General features: G+C 35.9%; 2 protein-coding genes and 1 long non-coding RNA gene across 6 annotated transcripts; all 3 read right to left on the bottom strand.

Annotated features, from left to right (window-relative positions):
* Positions 1-186: 186 nt before the first annotated feature.
* Positions 187-3,999, bottom strand: LOC125210321 (phosphate transporter PHO1 homolog 1-like). The gene is made up of 13 exons (XM_048109881.1): positions 3,790-3,999; positions 3,411-3,702; positions 2,866-3,274; positions 2,723-2,771; positions 2,557-2,628; positions 2,217-2,346; positions 1,887-2,007; positions 1,548-1,797; positions 1,310-1,459; positions 1,065-1,217; positions 712-990; positions 478-614; positions 187-397 (listed from the first exon to the last, which is right to left on the bottom strand). The coding sequence occupies exons 1-13, from the start codon at positions 3,997-3,999 to the stop codon at positions 307-309; spliced, it is 2,343 nt and encodes a 780-aa protein (XP_047965838.1). The 3' UTR covers positions 187-306.
* Positions 4,000-11,033: 7,034 nt separating this feature from the next.
* On the bottom strand, positions 11,034-12,342 carry LOC125211204. Of its 2 annotated transcripts, XR_007174478.1 has the most exons (4): positions 12,133-12,342; positions 11,966-12,059; positions 11,566-11,641; positions 11,034-11,213 (listed from the first exon to the last, which is right to left on the bottom strand). It is a non-coding gene; the product is annotated as an uncharacterized LOC125211204 (long non-coding RNA). The 2 variants fall into 2 exon arrangements; XR_007174477.1 differs by having other exon boundaries at positions 11,966-12,342.
* Positions 12,343-12,828: 486 nt separating this feature from the next.
* LOC125215188 (FACT complex subunit SSRP1-like) lies at positions 12,829-19,279 on the bottom strand. Of its 3 annotated transcripts, none has more exons than XM_048116532.1 (18): positions 18,800-19,279; positions 18,073-18,157; positions 17,387-17,499; positions 16,606-16,791; positions 16,202-16,307; positions 15,840-15,976; positions 15,591-15,674; positions 15,420-15,514; positions 15,211-15,319; positions 14,958-15,044; positions 14,768-14,860; positions 14,315-14,512; positions 14,085-14,230; positions 13,837-13,990; positions 13,609-13,707; positions 13,339-13,518; positions 13,173-13,251; positions 12,829-13,099 (listed from the first exon to the last, which is right to left on the bottom strand). In XM_048116532.1, exons 3-18 carry the CDS (start codon positions 17,438-17,440, stop codon positions 12,972-12,974), a joined length of 1,935 nt encoding a protein of 644 aa, XP_047972489.1. In that variant the 5' UTR covers positions 17,441-17,499; positions 18,073-18,157; positions 18,800-19,279; the 3' UTR covers positions 12,829-12,971. The 3 variants fall into 3 exon arrangements, with proteins under 3 accessions (XP_047972489.1, XP_047972486.1, XP_047972487.1); XM_048116529.1 differs by having other exon boundaries at positions 17,387-17,526; positions 18,800-19,278; XM_048116530.1 differs by having other exon boundaries at positions 17,387-17,523; positions 18,800-19,278.
* Positions 19,280-19,777: the final 498 nt, after the last annotated feature.

Raw genomic sequence — 19,777 nt, 5'->3', positions numbered from 1 at the left:
CATTATTAATAGTATAATAAAGAAATAAAGATACAGTATCTTAGAAATAATTTTATATTTTCAAGTTAAATCATCATAATCTTGACCCGAATATTTTAGAATTACCATGTCCTAGTCTACAAACATTATTGAAACTGACCTGACAAAATGGTAAAGCTATGTAAAGATCAATGTGGAAGACCATTGTTGTAAAGTAGAGTATGTACATTTATCTGTGTACTGGACCAAAAAATGTAGACAACATTATCTACTTGCAAACAAGTGCACATATAGTAGCATAATTCTTCTACCAAATTGCTCTGGTTTTCAATCTTGATCATCCACCTCATGAAAAGGCAGTGGCACTGTCTTCACAGCTCTAAAATGGCCTGCATTATTCAGATGCTCATTCTCCAACCTAATCAATCAACCAAAGAAAAAAAATTAGGATCTTTAACATGAATCACCATCAGAATCTTGCATGAAGAAAAAAATCACCTGTAAAAATTCCACTGCCCTCTTCTTACAACCTCAAGTGCTGCTAAAAACAGCATGGTAACTCTATAGTCGACCTTTTCAAAGTTGTAGTGAAAAACTGTCTGCAACCAAGCTAGCCTGAGCACTAGGTTCAACCCCTGCACCATCAACAAAATATTCTCAATCATGGCCATTTATCAAGAATCTTTTTTTTCATTTGGAGGAATAGATTCCATGTATGATTTGTGTACTGACCAAAGAGAAATAGTAGATGAACTTGTGGCGAAGCACGAGCTCATCTCTCAGCCATGGATTCTTGGAGTTGAACTGGAGTAGGCCCCAGTCCTTGACAAAGTCCCAGTAGAGCTGATACACGGTTGCAGCGCTGGACATGATCACGACGAGGCAGAGCCATCCGGCTGTCTTTTCCTTCTCGTACGCCATTTTGGCTCCTGCGGCTAGCATTGCAGACACATACTTCCCTAGGTTGAGGAGATGGCTCTTGTGCCCCTCATCAAACCAACGCCGGGCACACTGAGAATGATAACATGTCGTTTAGGCGCTAATAACAACCTTAAAAAAGATCGAATTTATGCGATGTACTATACCTGCAGGGCTCTCCAGTAATAAGGCAGAAATGAAACTGCATAAGCCAAGTCTTTGTAGTATGTTGTGCTAGTGCAGTAGTTGTAGTCCTGAGTTTTGTAGCTCCCAGTTATGTAGTAGCATGCTATGTACTCGATGTTTCTGAGTGTCGGGACCTGATCAACAACAAAGAAACAGACCAATCAGCTGTCAAGAATAATTCATCTGCATTAGCTTAATTGATTGATCAGTGAGCTTGATTAATTACCTGGCTACATAGTTGATCAGCCATGAAGAAGTCTAGCATCAAGACCTTATACAGAGGCGATAACACGATGTTTCTTATCACAGATAGCAACCGGTAGCGACTTGACTTGTAGATCACGTTGAAGGGACAGATCAGGACTACAATGAAAGCCTGCAAGAGATATGATGATTGAAGTACTTGTTCAAGAAAAGTGGTTCCAGTATTGGTTTTGGGACATTGTTATGTAGTCGAAAGCTACCAGAAAAAGAAGGCCGGGGATGGCTTGGACTTGAGTGTAGGAGTAGCCCTTTTCGACAAGCAATAAATGGACAAACAAGACTCCGACTACAGCAGCCATTGATGAGGTGCAAATCAAGAACACATCTCTGTACTTGAGCTCCTTTGTGGGGCAAAGTTCGAAGATGAAGCTGTAGTTTATACGCGTCTTTCTCCACGCGAAGATGTTGCACCCAAACAGAAAGAGATGCAGAAAAAATAAGCTGAATATGCTGCACAATGTTGGAACAAATAATGCCTCTCAGACATAATGGTCTCAAACATGCATGACATGAATCTACATAACGAGGCGTGCACTTGCCTGAGCACAGGATAGACTGTTTCCATGTACACCGTGTCTGATTTAGATCGATACATTCCTGTAATATGAGCCATGATAACATATCCTATGAAGAGTGCTACGAAGCCCCCAGCGAATAATCCTGGTCGTTGAAAAGACAAAACAATGGATCAGATCTGTCTTCTATACAGTGTTTTGACAGTTTCACATTCTAAAGAAAATCTTAATCTTGGATTCATTATCATTTAGGAATAACACATGATCAAAGATGCAACATTTTTAACATTATCTTGGAAACTGTTTTTATGTGATACCAATTTTTTCAGCTTGGATTTGTAGCAGTAAACTCACCAATAAAAAAGGTGACAGCATGTGACTCTGTACGCTGAGTCGGCCTAAGGTACTTCATGGCCTTTCTTTTATCCTCTTCAGCAAAATGCTTGACAAAAATCTCCTCAACCTCATCTGCTAATTTCAGTGCCTGTCACAGTAAATAAATTTTCACTAGTGTGAGACAAGAAAATCTAGGATTCATGATTAGAAATCTAGGCAATTGCAAACTAGAGAAGAAAAGCCACAGACCCCACATCTAATCATCTTCCAATCGCAATGCTTATGATTACAAGACTGTTGCTTTTCTTCACCATTTCACACACACACACAAATGCTAGTTTTTAGATATGTTTATCACCTTGTCTGAACTGTTGAAGAAGGAGCTCTCCACCACTTTTAAGTAAATGGGAAGAACTTGTTTGTTTGTCACCTGAGAAAGCAACGTGGAAGTTTCGTCAGTCAAAATGAGCAGCATGAGAAATTGTGAAAAAAAGGATGAAGATTGGCTGCGTATATATGCTTACTTTGTCAACTTTCTTCAAAATCTTCACAAAAGCAAGCATGTTCAAGTTCCTGAAAGAATTAAAAGGACAAATCTCAATTTCTAAGAGCATAAGAAGCTATCACTTATCGAAAGGCAGAAATGTATAGAGAATTGAGATCACACCTATAAGTTTTGAGGTAGCCTAATCCTTTGTAGAGATCAACGAAGGCACCCCTAATCATCTTTTCTGCATGATGAAGCTTTTTCTTGTTAATATGCAGCCTGTTTCTCCCTGGACTACCTTTCTTCGACGACTGGTTCACCAAATCATCCCACAACAAGTAACTGATAGCTGAAAATGTGCGGGCTGGATTCGTGACAGGAATGTTGATTCTCAAGTTCTTCCCTTGGCAGTTGATTACGCAGTTGGAGATGGACTTAAGCTTCCCATCCCCTTGCTTCATTCTCATTGATCTTCCAAGTTCACCTGACTTGGGTGATTCAGACGATTTCATATCATCTCTGTCAAACTCTCCGGTTACATTCTCCAACCCTGGCTCCGTAGCTGCTGCATATTTGATGGACTCCTCATCTATTAGCAAACAGAATGAATTTGATAAATAAGGAGCTGCAGTGATCAAAATCATCGCGACTAATTCATTAGTACTAATAAGTGACAAAATGCATTTATAGATTATGCCAAATACAGAGAAAAATCTGCTTCATACCACATGAAATAGTGCCAGAAATCGACTCCTCCTCCTTCAAGTCCTGAGACGAAGGCCCTTTAGCCCGTTGATGCTGCTTCACAGCGGCCTTGAGCTCAATGAGAATCTCCATTTGCTTCAACAACGACTCTCCCCTCTCAAGAAACTCCTTCTCCTTTGTTCTGTAAAACTGGTTCACTTTGTTGAGTTGGAGATCCAAACAAGCAAAGAACTCGCCTGCTGCATCCGTGTCAGCCACCTGCTCCAGCAGCTCAGTCTCGTACATGTCTGTCTTGCTAGCCGAGCGGTGAACCTAAAACATGGTGCAGAATCAGAGAAAAGGCTTCGAAAAATGAGTCAGACTATCATCTCTGAGATGAAGAAGGCACAGAAAAAGTACTTGAATGACCCTTGGCTGTCTCTTCTTGTTTCTGAAAGAAGACATGATGCGTTTGGAAAAGGAAGTGTCGTGTTTGTTGGTGTTGTTAGCGTTTTGGTCATCGAGTAGTTGTATTTTCTTGACGGCCTTTTTTAGATGGCAGTAATCCACAAAGGCTTCTTTCCATTCAGGAACCAACTGCCCCTCAAACTGCTTTGAGAACTTGACCATTTTGGGACAATGCAGATAGGTAGTGAGTGAAGGAGTGGAGAGGGGTGAGATCCCATTATATACGGAGAAGAAAAAAAGGAATCTTGATTGATGGCCATGGAGACAGCACATTCTGTTTATATTATATCCTATGCTCTTCTTCCCACTTGGAAGGTATAAGGAAAGTGTGATCTCCCCGGAGAATCGCCTTGTTCGGACAAGCAGCCTGCATTGAAAAGGTTGTTGCAAAGATTGCGAGGTCCATTTTTGCATAGGAGTAGTTTGTTTTGCTCTGTAAGTAGAGCAGCCAGATCATAAGGCGTGTGTTAATTCGAATTGTCGCACTTTGAAAAGGTGTGAACTTTATTAATTTACCTAGGGAAAACAAGAATAGGTGGTCGTTGTAATAATAATTTTGGTTTGTAACTAACATATATTCACGTTGGGAAGATAGCTAAGTGGCTCGGGGCTCGTTTTTTCGCACGTGGTGAAATTTCATTAGGCTGTTGTAATAATAAAATTAGTATTAGTATATGTTTATTTTTAATTGAGAATTAGGAATTAGTAATATATGGCTTTTACTTTTTTAATTGAGGAAGTTTCCGATATGGTCGAAACACGGTTTTTTGGGGAACTATCATATTTTAGTGACTGCGTGTTTTCAAAGGGAACACAAGCTATAACATTATATATCATAGAATTTTTGCTTCTTTCTTCAATTGTTCTGTTCAAATTTTGCCAAGTTCTACTTTAGCAGATTGGATTATAATTTATTAATACACGTGTGATGCCATTCATTTCATACATGCGATTCGAATCAGTTTTGTTGGACTTCTATAATCTTAACTAGAACACTTTTTCCTTTTAACTTTTGTTGTAAATTCCTAGTTCTTGATTTTGCCAATATATTTTTGGGCGGTTTGGCAATTTTTCATGGCCTGACGCAATGTGATTCCAACTAAAAGGTTCTTCAAAATTACAAATTGCATGAAAATCAAAACCCTGCTTAGTAGTAGTATAATTTTATTACACTGTTCAAAGTCAGTGTAACCTGTAATTAACAATTACGTATTTATCATTATATATTTTCCCACATCTCATAAAACAATTTCCAATAATTCTTAAAATCCACCAATATATTCAGTCCAACTTTGGTTATCAATTATTTATTCGAATTTGTTATCCCACGATGCCAATTGCCGAGTAATATACCCTTGTGAAATGATTATAATTGCTATAATTCTGATCTGAAAAAGAGCATATGATTCTAGATTGAGGTTCCATAAATGCAAGTATTATGCCCTTTGTATTTATTAATCGCAAATGTTAATCTCAACTGAGAATATCCTACTTCAATACCAGAAGCAACTCATCCTAAAAGGGGTTAAACGTTAAAGGCATCTTTAATCTTTTACCAGTCTTAATACCTCATGTTTTGGATCCAATCAAAGCATATACTTGCTCAACTATACTATTTAGATTCTGGCAACCTATGTATTACTATAACCTTTTAAATTATTCTTCTAAGTTAAGCATATGTGTAACTCAAATTGCGATAAGAGTGTGCTAGATATATATGATGGATTAATACTTTATTTCATAAGCATTTAACAAAGAATTTATGTACAAAGAGTAGTGATATAGGACAACCATCCCTTAAATATATAACTAGAGAATAAATCTCAGCCACACGATCAAGAAAATTAAGGGTTGATATTTAACATATGCTTTTGAAATTGTCCCAGATTTTACTTCATTATAAGAATGAACTAGTTCATTATAATAAGGCGGGGGCAAAATAGTCATTTACAAAAATTAGGGTTAAAATCAATTACACTCATTTTGAAAAATGCATCGTTTCGCCATAACCCACTGCGCTTCTTCTTTTCCACTCTCTTCTCTCAATGGAAACCTAGGGTTCCTCCGTTTCCTCTATCTCTGTTTCTCATTTCAGCTGCTTCTCTTACTTCCCGCTAATTTTCAACATCTAGTCATCATTTACGCCAACGTTGGGGTAGGGCTGGGCCATGGAATGTTTGCGGCGAAGGGTCTCGCTGGAGTGGCGTTAGGAGAGAGATCGGTGGTGGTATAGCCATTGTTGTTTTCGGTTGGGATCATATAACCATTAGCGGTGACTGTTAGCTCTCTCTCTCTATATATATGTATATACTTACTACACTGATTGGATAAAAGTATATATGTTTATGTCTCTATTGCAACTGTGCTTCAAACTATAATTGTGAATTACGGGAATGAAAAAAAATACACATTTACACACACTAATCTTATTCTTATGCATAGTCTTTCTAGAGAGAGAGAGATCTGCAGGGATGAAAAGAATCACGATTGGAACTTGATGAAGTATATTATGCTTACGGTGAAGTATACTATGTTTATAGTGAATTAGTATTGTGTTTATAATGAACTAGTATATTAACATGTGAGTTGACATATGAGTTATGTATATTGTGTTTATAGTGAAATATATTGACATGTGAGTATACTATTTTGACATTTGAGTGATGTAAATTGTGCTTGTATTAAAGTATGTTGTTTTTATAGTGAACTATATTGGCACATGAGTGTACTATTTTGCATTTAAGTGATGTATATTATGCTTATAGTGCAGTATATTTTGTTTACAGTGAACTAGTATAATAACATGTGAATGTACTGTTTTTCCATTTGAGTGAAGTATATTATGATCACAGTGAAGTATATTATGATCACAGTGAAGTATATACTTATTACAGTGAATTATTTTGGCTTTATGTTGAATGTTGATATTAATCTTTTTTTACTTTCTTTAAATGATAGGACTTTGTGTTAATCTTTCGAAAGCTACATATATACATAAAGAAAGACGAAGAGAAGGGTATAGAGCAACTGAATCAGAGGTTAAGATCAAAGTATTGCAGCGCATTAATGTTGTTGAAGATGAACCATGAGTCATTGACTAACTCCATGGCAACATCAAGGCATTATGAAGATTGTAGCAAAAACATGGACATAAATGTGAAAAAATGATTGCAAACTTTATAGAATGTGATATAGTTAATAACATGTGTCATTTCGTTCACCGTAAACATATTCGATTCATTCAAATTCAATAGTCAGTTCATAACTTACATTAATATTCTTATGTTAAATTCTTTTTTTATTTATTTAGTTCATAGCTATGTAGTTTCAGATGATTTTTACAAGCTATTTTTTTTAATAATTGAATACTTGTACTGTGAATATGCTTTATAGTGATGTTTCAATACCTTATAGTGATGTTTGAATGCCTTATAGCGTACATATATGTTGATCACAAACACTTCACTCTAATCATGGAATACTACACTCTAAGAACGTCTTATTTCATTGAAATGAAAAATAGTGCACTATAAGCATGATCACAAACACTTCACTCTAAACATGAATTACTTCACTTTAAGCACGTTTTACTTCACTGAACTGAAAAAACAGTGCACTATAAGCAAGGATCACAAAGACTTCACTCTAAGCATGAAATACTTCACTCTAATCACTATATGCACAATTTACTTCACTGAGATGAAAAAATAGTGCACCATAAGCACAAATCACAAACACTCACTCTAAACATGAAATACTTCACTTTAAGCACGTTTTACTTCACTGAACTGAAAAAACAGTGCACTATAAGCAAGGATCACAAAGACTTCATTCTAAGCATGGAATACTTCACTCTAACCATAGAATACTTCACTCTATGCACAATTTACTTCACTAAGATGAAAAAATAGTGCACCATAAGCACAAATCACAAACACTTCACTCTAAACATGGAATACTTCACTTTAAGTACGTTTTACTTCACTGAACTGAAAAAACAATGCACAATAAGCATGGACCACAAACACTTCACTTCGCTCTAAGCATGAAATACTTCACTTTAAGCACGTTTTATTTGGAAGCCTATTACGTCACTCCGGAGATGAAGACGAAGCGGTAGGAGGTTGAAGGGGAGCAGGAAGTGACGATGACGCAGCCGGTGGGCCACATAGATGAGATGACAGGGGGAGGCAGCTGCAAGAGGAAGCCGGTGGAGGAGGGCGTCGCCGGAGAGGAGGTTGATTCGTGTTCCTCCACCTCCTTCATGGAGAGAGAGAGAGAGAGAGAAAGAGAGAGAGTATGCATGAATGTGATGTGTATGTGAGAATATGGAACAAAGTTGATTTCTCAAATTATCCCCTGCAATTTTTATTAATAGAAAATGAATGCTTAATTTAGTCATTAGATTAAGATAATGAGTAACTGAAATTTATTCTCTAGTTATACACTTAAAATTAGTTAGACCTTGATCACTCCTCTATACACACCTCTATACACACGTATTTATTGAAATATACTACTAGTATATAATTATTTACCAATACCCACGATACAAAAGGATAAGTATTTTAGAGATTGCAGTTTAGTAGACATTTTAGTCACATATATAATGTCTTATTGGGCACTGTGGAGCGAGAGATATTAATATATTAATTCAAAAACACGATGATACAACTCTCCATCTTGAATTGATGCTTCATGGAGTACATTAAACCACTGAATCAGTTTGTCGTTTAACTACATTTACCAATCAATAAGCAAATAAAATAATAGCTATGCCTTGAAATTTATGCAAAATTAAAGCATATACCCTTTTCCTTTGCATATGTTATTATGCTCTAATTATGTGGCATGCTGCAGGTATCGATTTTGATTTGATTCTTTTGAAAGTGGGAAAAACCACATAGATAAAGTATAGTAGACTATACTTTATGTCTATGTTTATGTCTGCTAGAGTATAGATTTTGGGATAAATTATTTTTTTAAATTGTACTAGTATAAATTTATGTCTATGTTTCCAATTTTAAAAAAAATTACCAATCTGGAGTCTAGGGTACACATCCATTTGTCATCCTTGAAGGTTATCGACGTCCTAAACCAATCACATATATATATTGTCAACAAAATATGTGTTGGCAAGGCATCAACTATCGAATACACGACCAATAGTAATAAAATATATATATATATATATATATATAGAGAGGGATGTATTCATATACTTTTTCTATCTTTTGTTCTATTTCCTTCTCAATCTCGACCATCCATTTTCAAGATCTAATGGCTGAAAATAGTGCCACATGTATTTAATTATATTATTTAAAAAAATCGAAAAGGTAAAATTGAGTATACACTAATTAGTTTGTTATGGTAATTCCCTTAATTATCTCTATTAAAGATTACAGCAATTATTTTTCACGATTACACACTGAAATCATTCTTCTCTCCCTAAACTTTCAGCGTGAGTTCTCCATTGATGACATTCTCATTCCTAATCTTTTCTCTCTTTTCTAAATCGAAGAATTCTGGGTTTATATTTCTTCTCGAAATATACCGATCAGTGAGAGAAGTCGTTCATTTCCCTTTCTTCTTTTCCAAAATTTGGTGGTGTCCCTCGATTCCTTTCGGTTTTTTCAACAATGGAAGAAAGTCATTTAATTAATTCTTTCATCGATTTCGAGAATTATTGATAAATTTTGGTAGAAAGTTATTGTATTAGTCGTGTAATTGACATCAATGGTTTTCTGTATTTGTTTATGATTAGTTCGTTCTTGTATTTACTATTATTTTGCATCAATTATCGTTTTATTTTCATGAAATCCATCTGACATTTACAGATTTTCGTGTTTTTTTCGTAAGTTATAGCTTGTAAATTTTCGACAAATAATGTACAATGTTAAGCGTATAATGCAGATTGTATTAATGTACGATTATAGTTGTATAATGTATATGTCGTCTTTGAATAATGTAGATTACAATGAGTTTAATGTGTGACAGAAGTTAAATCCATTCTCAAAAGGGTTTAGCAATCTATGGGGCTAGGGTATAGTACTAACTCACTAACAAAACCTTGACTACTAAAAGGGAGTTAGAGCCATTACCATAGGATTTAACAATCCATAGGGCTAGGGCATATTACTAACTCATACATCAAAATTCATTGTTGAATTAAGTACATGATTCAGGGAATAATGTTTAGGCTAAGTAGAACTAAATAATGTACGTCAAGTGGCGTATAATGTACGTGTGTAATACTAAATGATGTACTTGTGTAAGTATTTAATGATTGGTGAGAGTTGAATCCATACCCTTTGGGTCAGCAATCAATGGGGTTTTAGTACCCACTCACAAACCAAACCATCACCAAGCACAAAGAGTTTGAATCATTCCCCTTGGGTTTAACAACCCATGGGGCTAGGTTATAGCAACATAAACATGAATTAAATTTTATTTTTTAATGCATTTAAGATTTGGTACAGTATATAATGTACCAATAGTATTTAATAATGTGCACGGATCATTGAATAATGTACAGACTGAAGAGAATAATGTTGAAAGGAAATTGAATTCATGCCCTTTGGGTTTAGCAATCCATGGGGCTAGGTTGTAGTACCCACTCATAAACGGAACCATCACAAAAGGGCAGAGAGTTTGAATCATTCCCAATGGGTTGCTAGCTAGGCTATAACACCACCACATGAATTAAATTTCAATTTTTAATGCGTTTAAGATTTGGTACAGTAAATAATGTACCAATATTATCTAATAATGTGCATGGATCAGTGAATAATGTACAAATTGAACAGAATAATGTTGATAGGAAATTGAATTCATGCCCTTTGAGTTTAGCAATCCATGGGACTAAGTTGTAGTACCCACTCACAAACGGAACCATCACAAAGGGCAGAGAGTTTGAATCACTCCCCTTGAGTTTAGCAACCCATGGGACTAGGGTATAGTACCACCATATGAATTAAATTTTATTTTTTAATATTTGATTTAGATTTGGTACAGTAAATAATGTACCAATAGTATCTAATAATGTACATTCGTAACAGTGAATAATGTACTGATTACAGAGAATAATGTTACAAAGAACTTGAATTTATGCCCTTTGGATTTACCAATCCATGGGTCAAACGTATATAGTAAACTTATAATATAATAATAGTAGAGATAAAATTATAAAGTAGATCAACTCCAAAACAATGTAATACTTAACTACTAAATAACGTACGACTTAAAGCAAGTATAAAAAACAATATATCTTGAAAACAAACTAAAAAATGTCAATATTTTCTCTTCCACGTATGCTTCTCCTTGTCATTCTCTATATCTTTCAGTGTTGTAGAGTTTCTCGAATCATGGTGGCCCATCTGATCACAAACGGAATCAGAAAAACATATATTAAAATACTATATTCGTACATTACTCAGTAAGAAATATACATTAAATAAATATAGTCGTACATCACAACTATAATAAATAGGATTATTAGACACGACATTAACAATAATGTACAAAAGCAAGCAAATAATGTACGAAAGCAATCAAATAATGCACAAACGAACTAAAACATCCACTCCAACGCAACAACACAACTTGGGGGCACAGAAAATTCAATAGAATTAATTGCATACTATGCAACCAATAGTTTCACCATATAAAAATAACATAATGTACACAACCGCCTACCACAATGTACAACTACTCCATTACATTGCTCACCTGCATTCTGGGTTGGTTGGCTTTTGAACAGTCTTCCTCTCTTAGACATTGTTTGTTCTGTGATACAGACCAGGAACTACAACACAATAAGACTTCCTCAAAAATCGAGCAATACCCAATTGTAAAGCAGTAATTAACTATTAACTTCAATATAGTCAAGTTAAAGTAGATGATTCAAGGAAAAAAATAAAAAAAATTACCAAATGCTATTTCATTTTTCATGCAAATCAGTTATGTACCAACAAGTCCATATAATGTAGCATAAATTAAATCTACCACAATGGCAGATCTAAATGATGCAGCAGATAGAGTTCAATAATGTAACAAACGGTATATATAATGAATTTGTTACAACAGAGAATAAAACCCCAATTGAAAAACCAAAAATCAGGAACCCTACCTTGTTATTGATTGCAAGTCTTCCACCGATTAAAACGTTGCTGCGTCGAGCGAGTGAGCAAAATCCGGCAGAATTCGTCTTCTCCGTGTAGTTGCTCCGATTTAGCAAACTAATCAATCAATACTGAAGAAAAACCCAATTGAAAAACCCAAAATCAGGAACCCTACCTTGTTGTTGATTGCAAGTCTTCCACCGATTAAAACGTTGTTGCGTCGAGCGAGTGAGAAAAATCTGACAGAATTCTCTTCTCCGTGTAATTGTTGATTTCCGGTGGCTTGGAGTGGCGGCTAGGGTTTGGAAATTGGGGAGGGGGGAATTAGGGGAGACGATGTTGAATCGTGGGTTTGAGGAGTGAGAGAGAGAGTGGGTAGATGGAAGGTCTATGAAAATCTCGCTGAAATCTCGCTCCTGCCGTTTTAATTCATGGCTGTTTTACAATTTTACCCATATAATGCACAGAATGAACCTAATAATGCAACACAGGATGATTTTGTGAGGCTTCATCTAGTCCATCCATTATACTAATCTAATGGATGTGATTAAGAAGGAAATAGTATCTAAAGGGGTAAAAGGAATTTAATGCTACCCTATATATATATATATTAAATCAGCGAATGGCCAGCTTGTCCTCCGCGGCAAATCAGGGAATTTATTTAACTTTCATTTTTGTAATCTAACTATCAAAATTTGAATTTATATTGCATGGATACATTGTTAATTCAGAGTCTTTGGACTTTTTATTAATATATTCTTCCCTTGTTTATTTTTGCATATTGAAAATTGAAGATGGTGTGGGAGTGCTGGAATCATATATATCCCACTCCCAGACTTAAATCTCATATATGGCCAGTCGAAGCAGGTAATGTTGCACATAATAAAATTTTGTATAAGCACATGCATCAACATGGTTAAATTAGCCACATCACAGATATTTGTAACAAGAATGACACATTTATCAGCTACTGAAGGCTTATGAAACCTCGGACAGTTTGTCAGCGATGGAACTCTAAGAGGTGTCAGATCCATCTGGTGAGTCAACTTCCATCGGCTGTGGATTCTTATAGCCACTGATCTCATCACCGTAGCGTTTCTTGTCAGCTCGGGCTTTTGCTTCATATGGAGCCTTCTCCTCCGCTGCAGACACAATAGCGTCAGCCTTGGGCTCGTAAAAAGAAATGCTATGTAGAAAGTGGAATATGGTAAATACCAGTCATCTTATTCCATCTTTCTCCTAGTACTTTTCCTACTTCTGTAAACGCAATTCCTGGATTAGTCTTCTTCACATCCTGCATCAAATTGCACACAAATTGAGTTAAGGGCACAATTACAGACACATATTCAAACAAACTTGTGTATATTTAGGCTGTACAAACCTCTCTTTCGGCTTGAGAAAAGAACATGAAGGAACTCATTGCTTTCTTGGGGGCATTTGGATCCTTTTTCTTCTTTTGTTTCTTCTTCTTTCCATCATCATCATCATCTTTAGTCTTTTTCCTACTAGATGACGCCTTCACAGCAGAAGGTTCCTTCTTGGGCTTCTTTTTCGGTGTTGCCTGGACCACACCATATATTCATGCCGGGCTCCATATTCAATATTCAAATCTAAATAAAAAATGTACTCATAAGACTGAGAGAGATGTCACCTCTTTCTCCCCTCCGCTATCACTAGCATCAGAGTCATCTCCCCCGGAGTCATCAGTGGGGGAGCCACCATCGTCTTTATCAATAACAAAATCTTCATCCTGTGGTTAAGTTTGTACATTAAGTGATGAATGATTCAATCAGAATATAATTGTAGTTTGTAGTTGCATTTTGCAAATATCTGCACGTGATGTACTTCAGAGACAGGAAAAAGGAAATAGACACTGCACCTCCTCATCACTCTCATCTCCAATTGCTTGGTTCCTGATTCTCTCGAGATGTGGATCAACAGCATCATCAATATCACTCTGCAAAACAGCTGCAACTCCTTCGGCATTTGGGACACTTCCCGCATTGAAATTCATAATCTTCAAACCTTTCTCTCTGAAAAATCATAATATCAGACACCAAGTTATGACCAACTTCACTAATGAACTTCAATCAGATAATAAGAAGGTAACAAGCAAGAGGCACTCACTGGACAAATTGAAAGAGATTGTGATACTCATTTCTTTGAATATTTCTGAAAAGATGCTCCTGCTCAGTCTTAAGTCTGATGAGAAAATCAAAATAATGCATGTTTGAACCTCCAGCAGTATGCCTCTCAAACTCCACATAGTCAATCTAAGTATATTGGACAGAAGAGTTTTCAGGTGCCATTTTATCCAAACATGGTAAAGAAGCCCAAAAGATATCTACATACAGTACCTCCTCATGAAGAATTAGAGTGGGTGGCTTAGGTAAAAAGAAAAAGCTCTTTTCAAGAGGATAGAGAACCCCATCTTCAGCTTTGAGTGATGACTTGACAGCATAACCATCCTGACTACTGCGGAATTTTCCTGGTTTGGTGACTTTGGCACCAGACAATCCACGCAGTATAGTAATGAAGACCTCATGGATGAGTCCCTGAAATTTGAACAAAAATATGATGTCATGGCATATTTTCTCTGAGCTTCCCAAGCAGACAAAATGGAAGGCCTCCATGGCGACAGAGGATCCAGTAAAGATGAAATAAAGTTATTGAGAGGAATATAAGGCAAATGTGGTATGGACAACCTACTTTATAATACAATTGTGAAGAAAGCAGTTTGAGATCCAGTGAATCATCTTCAAGGATCAACTGGTGAATCAGCATTCTATAATATAATAGTAGGTCATTACCTTGTGATCAGGGTCAAGCTTTTCTTTGTACTTGGAATTGTAAAGGTCTTCACTCATTGATAAAGTGGTGTCCATAATAGCATCAGTCTCAAACTGTAGATGAGATTAAAAAAGGAGAATCTCATAAAAACTTCAAATTAATACTCAAATTTCATGTTGAAGTAAAATAATTAAGCTATCAAATACTAACCTGCATCACAATATGTGGATACAAGGTTTGGCCCTTCCTAATTGGTGGATCAAGTGTCACGACAACAAAGGTGTGTGGTTGGTTGAACTGCAAGAAAAAAAATGTTAAATCAACCATTAGAGATGATTTGTGAAATAGGCACTCTCCCGTTATTCGAGGAAACAATTTTGCAATAAATACAGTAGATTTCCCAAAAGTGATATGTGCAAATACCATTCAAATACAGGATTTTCAAGAAGGGCAAGAAGAGTACCTTAGGTAACCAAAAAACACGAACTACGCTGCTGTACTGAATTTTAAAGTCATTAGCCTGTCCTTGGAGACGTAAAAAGGAAAGATGAAGTTCGACACTGTATCGTCCCCTGAACAAAAATTAATGTCAGAAAATCTGCAGCAGAGATAAGTTACTGATGTCGGGTCTGCAACTTCTTCTAAATTATTCTAGAAACTAAGGTAACCCACCTAGGAGTAAGTATGGCAATCCCGTCAAATGTAACAACAGCTTCTTCCCCTCCTGCTCCAACATCTGCCATTGAGACAATCTTGTCTCTGAATACCTGCGAAAAGGGTATATTACTAATACTGAAATGACTGAAAGACAACCAACATATGGGACTCATGTAAATGAAATACCTGAGCAGAAGGTCGATTTTCATCACCAACAAATTGAGTGTTTGAATTAGGGATGTGGAAACTTATTTCCATTAATGAGTCTTTCTGCAAGAAATAATAGATTTATCAAATTTGCAAATTACTACTACCAAATAACAAGAAATCAATCTATATTGATGATAAATCTTATACACTAATTTTCTAGGTATCACTATAGATGCAATAACACCAAACAACCATGAATACCGAATTACATGGAATTATAAGTACCTCATTGGCACCAGTTGTATCATCAACATGGAATTCCAGCATGACATCATTTTTCCCTTGAAGTTGGGTTTGTGCTACATCGGCTAGAGATATCTCGAATGCTTGCTTATTACCCACAAGAAAAGTAAGTGTATTCCCTGGGAATCGAAGGGGTGTAACAGTCATCTATAAATCAAAAAAGCATATTCACTTGATTCCAAAGATTTGATAACAATAGGATATCATACTAGCAAAAAAATGACAAAATGTTGACATTGTTTCAAATGAAACAACTGAGCATCGGCAGATATATCTATACGATGACAAACAACGTAATGGAAACGGAAGGAATATATCAAACGTAAGGTGACCAATACAGATACCATTTAAATCAACTTCTCCCCAATTTTTTCCACTGACAGAGAGCTGCTTCTCCTCTGGAGTTACTGAAAAGTTGGTCTGGAAGAATGTATTCAGGCTCGCAACATCCTGCACAAAAAGCATCCACAAGCACAAGTAATCATACCAAGTGATTCTTAGAGTATGTAACTCCTCCCATTGGAGGCATGACAAAGTGGTGATGAGAATGCATTCAGAGTAAAAACAGATCACTTTTAAGTTTTAACTGCATCGCAAATCGATAAACCAAAAAGTTTTTCCATATACTCCATCTTTTTAACTTACAGCAAGTTTGATCCAGTTATGACGCAAGTTAAGAATGTCTTGAATTACATGTTCTTGTGAGCTCCAGTTATGAAATAAACATGAAAAGAGATAACATATCCACCTGATCCCGGAAACCGGTGAACTTGTAGTTGAGGCCATCTTTGGTTTGAACTCCAAGTTGGTTAGATCGAGGTACCTTCATCCATGTAAGGCCCAGCAAATCTGATTTATCAACATCCACAGCCTTGCCACCTCCTTGTTTCTTCCATATTATCCCACCTGAGTGGACTTTAAGTTGTCCAGGATTCTGCAAAGGAGGGTAGGTCTCAATATCCTTTCTTCAATGAAAAAAAGAACTACTACAAGACTAACAACACAAGATTCTCACAAACTAATATTCACATTACAAAACTAGCAAAGCAAGGGCTAATTTCAACTTTTCATCTTCTTTGTTTCGATTTTTGCATCTTTTCCTTAGAGAGTTCAAGTAACTCTACAGGAAAATCTCGTTCATTCACCTTGAAATTCCCAATTCAACTTCTTCATATCAACCCAGAAAGTTTTGACACAAAAAGTATCACATTTCGACAGGCTATCCAAAGAAGGCAACTCAGAGAACAAATTACTCCTAGTACTTATGTAAGTGACACTAAAACAACCAACAGATTCTGATCACTCGTACGAAAAGAACGAACATAAATACCTCTAATTTTGGCACGACAATATGGATTAACACAGAACAAACTGGACGTACAGCTTTTTCGACGAAAATAACACACACACAAACGCAAATCTAGGGTTAGGGTATATAACCACCAAAATTAGGACAGGAAACAATAAGTCAGTAACCAAGGATGAATTAATTTGACAATGAACAAAATGGAGCAAAAATAAACACTCACAGTTCCTCCTCGACCACCGAGAGAGATATTGTTGAACGAATGACCGTCCGCCATGATTGGGAGTCGAGAGTAGGCAGAGGCACGGGTGAGGGTATATGGGAGGAGATCCCCTACTGTGTTGAAAATCACAGCAATTGCTGCTGTTCAAACGCACCAAGTAAAGAATGAAACGCAGATGTCTTTTTTTTAAATTTTGTTCAGTAATTTTATTTTTATTATGGGATTTATTTTTATTATGGAACTTTTATCATTAAAAAATCCATAATCCTGTCAAGAATTAGTTAGATTCATAAATTAAAATACTTTAATATGAACTGATTCTAATTATCATAATGTTTATGTTTTTGTTTAATATTTTTTTTATTGACAAAAACATAAGACTTGATTTGATAAAATATTAAAATAAAAATCTTGAACAAAAATATAAAACATATGTATAATAGTATTTTATACTATGAGCAGAGTTGCAGCATTCATTTGCATTCCTTAGGTATTTTAGTTATGAATCCAACAAGTTTGATGGTATTTTAATTTTTAAATGAATAATATCCCATAATAAAAATAAATCTACTAAACAAAACAAAAAGAACAAGAAAACTTGCATAACCAATTAAAACACAACAATTTATATGTAACAACATAAACTTAATTCAAGAATTACGAACTAATGTAGAATAATACACTACCTCAAAATCCAGAGCGCCTTGACGATGGAATCACTTTACTCTTTCGCTATCTCCTTGCTCGCGTGATCTCACAAGGTAGGATTACCTTCAATATGCATTTCTTATATAAAACCAACACAAAACAATTTAAAGCATAGATCAAGTTCTCTTTTAGTTTTTGTTAGTACTAAATTTATGTGTAACTTGCTAAAAATTCTATCCATGCTCCAAATTCCCAACCAACGTCTTGTAATCAAATTATAGCTTGAGTTCCAAACTAACCAAAATAATCTAGCATCAATACTCAAAATTCATCCCCAACTTTAGTTTAAACATGGAGTAGTGTATATTCCCAAATATGCATATGTGTAATTTATTGTGATTTGTGAACATCAATCATCAAATTCAACTCTAACTATAGGGTGTCTCAAAACACCTCATAATAAAAATACGTAATTCCTAGTAATTTGTTAAGATTTATCTTATGCTAGCATGACAATTCCTCAAGCTAAATCCAAGTAGCAACACAAATTCCCCAAACTAAGCTAAAACATATTCACATAATAATATTATATTTTTCTCCAAATTCAGCTCCCCAGTTATGCTTAGGAAACTAATTAGTCATTAAACAAATTAGATTTGCAACTAATTTGCTGAAATTCAAATTTGGAGAAAAAATTGTACATAAACCCTAACTTTCAATTGAAGATAAAATTAAATGAATAAAAGATGTAGGGAGACTCCTTACACAAATGTGAGGTAGACTAGCCTATGGAGTCGTTGGAATCCGGTGATGAGGCGGCGAACGCAGACAGAGAGAGGGGCTAGCCTATGTGTGCTCGTGCTGGGGTTAGGGGTTGAGACAGAGAGAAAGAGACGAGAGGTGTTTTCCCACGGTCGCCGGAGGCGCGGCGATCGCCGGAAGGAGGTGCTGCTTGTTTGTGTATCGGAGAGTGAGTGTGTGTGTATGTGTGGCAGAGTGTTTGTCTATGGCGTAAAGTGTGTGTGTGTGATGGAGAGTTCCCAAAAGAGTTCAGGGAGAGAGATTAAAATCTCTCATCTCTTTTTTCTTTTCTTTTTCTTATTCTCTATTTCATTACTCCACGACCACCGAGAGAGATATTGTTGAAGGAATGGCCGTCCGCCATGGTTGGGAAACGAGAGTGCAGAGTAGCAGAAATGAGGAAGGTCACGGGGCAGGCACGTGGGATTCCGTTTGGGCCCAACTGACGATGGCCCATGTAATTCAACAAAATGGGCTTCATCAATAGCCCAATGAGTTTATAATGTCTTAATATAATGTTCAGAATGTGGCTGCTTTTTTTACTAGATCCATACACGTAAAATCTATGAAGTTTTGCGCCAATAAACCTTCAAATTGTTTTGTATTGATATAGAAATAGTAAAGATTTAGTACAATGGTTATGTAGCTATTGAAAGAGCAGATGGTTCGATCATCATTTTATTATACCAAGCCCAAGTTATAGGGCACAAGCCTAGACAGCAACATTCATTACATTGGGCTGCTTAGTAAAGTTGAAAACATTAACTTCAATAACTCTTCTCATTTCTTCCCTTTGGACTTGCCCCCTGATCCCTGTATACACAAACAAGACAATAAACCATGATATCAGAAATGGTAGTAGTACTTCTTTTCCTTGCCGTTCTTTAAAAATTGAAAGAGGTTTACATGAGCCCCTTCATTCCTAACATTCCTTCTATTTGT

Source organism: Salvia hispanica, chromosome 3, assembly GCF_023119035.1.
Source record: "Salvia hispanica cultivar TCC Black 2014 chromosome 3, UniMelb_Shisp_WGS_1.0, whole genome shotgun sequence".
NCBI lineage: Eukaryota > Viridiplantae > Streptophyta > Magnoliopsida > Lamiales > Lamiaceae > Salvia > Salvia hispanica.
The sequence above is the reverse complement of the archived record's forward strand: the minus strand, read 5'-3'. Positions and strand labels throughout refer to the sequence as shown.

Bases quoted from the DNA above. Each gene is read 5' to 3' on its own strand.
- LOC125210321 (XM_048109881.1), bottom strand. From the start codon at position 3,999: ATGGTCAAGTTCTCAAAGCAGTTTGAGGGGCAGTTGGTTCCTGAATGG. The intron at 2,347-2,556 runs GTGATAAACATA...TTACTGTGACAG, and splicing joins TCTTCAACAGTTCAGACAAG to GCACTGAAATTAGCAGATGA. The intron at 1,798-1,886 runs GCAAGTGCACGC...AACATTGTGCAG, and splicing joins ACAGTCTATCCTGTGCTCAG to CATATTCAGCTTATTTTTTC.
- LOC125215188 (XM_048116532.1), bottom strand. From the start codon at position 17,440: ATGGCGGACGGTCATTCGTTCAACAATATCTCTCTCGGTGGTCGAGGA. The intron at 16,308-16,605 runs GTGGATATGTTA...CTTTTTGTGCAG, and splicing joins TCACCGGTTTCCGGGATCAG to GATGTTGCGAGCCTGAATAC. The intron at 14,231-14,314 runs GTACTGTATGTA...CAATATACTTAG, and splicing joins CTCTAATTCTTCATGAGGAG to ATTGACTATGTGGAGTTTGA.